Source organism: Nanorana parkeri, unplaced genomic scaffold, assembly GCF_000935625.1.
Source record: "Nanorana parkeri isolate BGI_ZX_2015 unplaced genomic scaffold, ASM93562v1 scaffold1403, whole genome shotgun sequence".
In the NCBI taxonomy this organism is placed as follows: Eukaryota; Metazoa; Chordata; class Amphibia; order Anura; family Dicroglossidae; genus Nanorana; species Nanorana parkeri.
Genome location: NW_017307671.1, coordinates 322023 through 323968, shown reverse-complemented (window position 1 = coordinate 323968; position 1946 = coordinate 322023). Strand labels below are relative to the sequence as shown.

The following is a 1946-nucleotide window of genomic DNA, read 5'->3' as shown; positions in this document are numbered from 1 at the left end:
TCACCCGAAGCTTCAGCTCTCCCAGCTCCACGGTCTGCCCTACGAAATCATGCTGGTCTCGTCCGGCGGCCCCCAGAGAGCCGGGCCCGGACAGGAAATCTAGAGCAGACTGCAGGAGAGACATATCCTGGCGGAGGGCCACCTCACCCACAGTTCCGGAAAGCCCCGAATAGTCAGTACCAGGCCGCCGGTGTTCTCACTCAATGCCCGGTTTCCGGCCCCTTTCCTGCTTCCGCATCCATGACATCATCTGACACTGACGTAAAGCCACGCCCTCCCAGCCTATACCAGTGTTGTGCGGAGTGATGACGTGGCCGGTACACGGTGTTGCTAGGGGCGGAACTAGGATAGTTCGCACGGTGCGAATCTAGTAAGATCGCCGTAAAGAATATCGTCATCGTTGCAGGTTCACATTCCAAACAGCATTTTATGATTTCCCCATGCTAATAAAGCAGGCTTTACTTACTGCTTGTGTGGAATGAGCAGTACTCTGAGCAGCTGTCAATGGCTGGAAAAGACGGCGGAGAAATGTTCCCATACTGAATTGACTGTTTACCTTCGCAGTGCCATTATGTTTAACTACTAGAAGACCGGGCTGTTAAACTCTTTTCCTGTCAATGCCATTTTTCAGTATTAATTACATTTATTCAGTCATACAATGCTGTACTACAATTAATTTATATAATTTTTTGGGGAAAGATATAGTTTCCTTTTGGTGGTTTTTAATCAGCACTGTGTGTTTTTTTTTTTTTACTATATAAATAGAAAAGTACTGAAAATTTGGAAAAAAAACACCGTTTTCCCCACATTATGCTATAAAACATTTATTTTTAGCCAATTTTTTTGGTAAAAGACAGGGTCACGTTGGTTAAATAGACACCAAACATGTCAATTGCACGTGCCAATGAAATTGCAAAAAATACCATACCCCAAATTGGCCGTAGCTGACAATTTAAAAGCTTTTAATGCTCATCAATTTAGTGTTAACAGTGATTAATGGCCCTATAATTATTACTCGTACTCCGACGTTTGCAGTGATATGTAATATGCAGCACAATGGCAGCAATCGTCGTTGCTATGTGATAGAACAGATATAGTGACAGGTCCTCTTTATGGAGACATCAGGGGTCTATTTGACCCCTAATGTCACCTAGGGATTCCCCAAAGAAGCTGATGAAGCAGAGATCTGCTTCATCAGCTTATCTCTGGTTACAGAAGCCATAGAAATGACAGCTTAATGCGAAAGTAAGGTAATACACCTCACTTCCGCATTCAGAGTTAGGAGGTGAGATCAGCGGGAGGACGTGTGCTCATGTTCTCCCTGATCTCAGTACAGAGAGATGCTGTGCTTGTCACGGGCCTGAACAGGGGATAGCGGAGCCTGGGATAGTCGGAGAGGGCGCACACTTGCACACAGTCACAAATGATCATGCACCTCTATAGCTGCCCGAACACTTGTATGTAAACAGCCATCGCTGCTGTTTAAAATGCTGTAAGTGTCATGGGGCGGCGCGTGGGAGTGAAAAAGGACGGTTTAAAACGTCCACCCACATTCAAGAGTGTCCTGTCCGGCTGTTTAATTACCATGGCCGGACAGGAAAGGGTTAAGATAATTTGTAGGAATAATAAAAAAATAAATTTTCTTTTAACATGTTGCTATTCAAAAGTCTGTTTTGAATGTAATATAAAATAATTTAGGTCTCGTGACCTGTGATTTTGCAAATCAGATGAATGCAGGTCACCTCTTGGGCACAAAGAAAACAATATTTGTTCAAGTGCCCCTTTCACACTAGAACGCTGATGTGGTGCAGCAGAATATCACCGGGTGTCACCTGGTGTGGCCGTTGCGCATGCGTTATGATATCTGTGGTGTGATGTCACCAGTGGCGGAGCTAAGGAACAAAGGGCCCTGGTGCAAGATTTCTTTTTGTGCCACCCCCCACCAC

At 44.9% G+C, this 1946-nt stretch overlaps 1 protein-coding gene across 1 annotated transcript in view; it reads right to left on the bottom strand.

Moving 5' to 3' along the window:
- GAK (cyclin G associated kinase) overlaps positions 1-275 on the bottom strand; it is a 94800-nt gene extending 94525 nt beyond the window's left edge. Inside the window, 1 exon segment of the mRNA XM_018569818.1 lies at positions 5-275. Within this exon segment, the coding sequence (XP_018425320.1) occupies positions 5-124 (120 nt within the window). The 5' untranslated portion in view covers positions 125-275.
- Between the last annotated feature and the right edge of the window lie 1671 nt (positions 276-1946).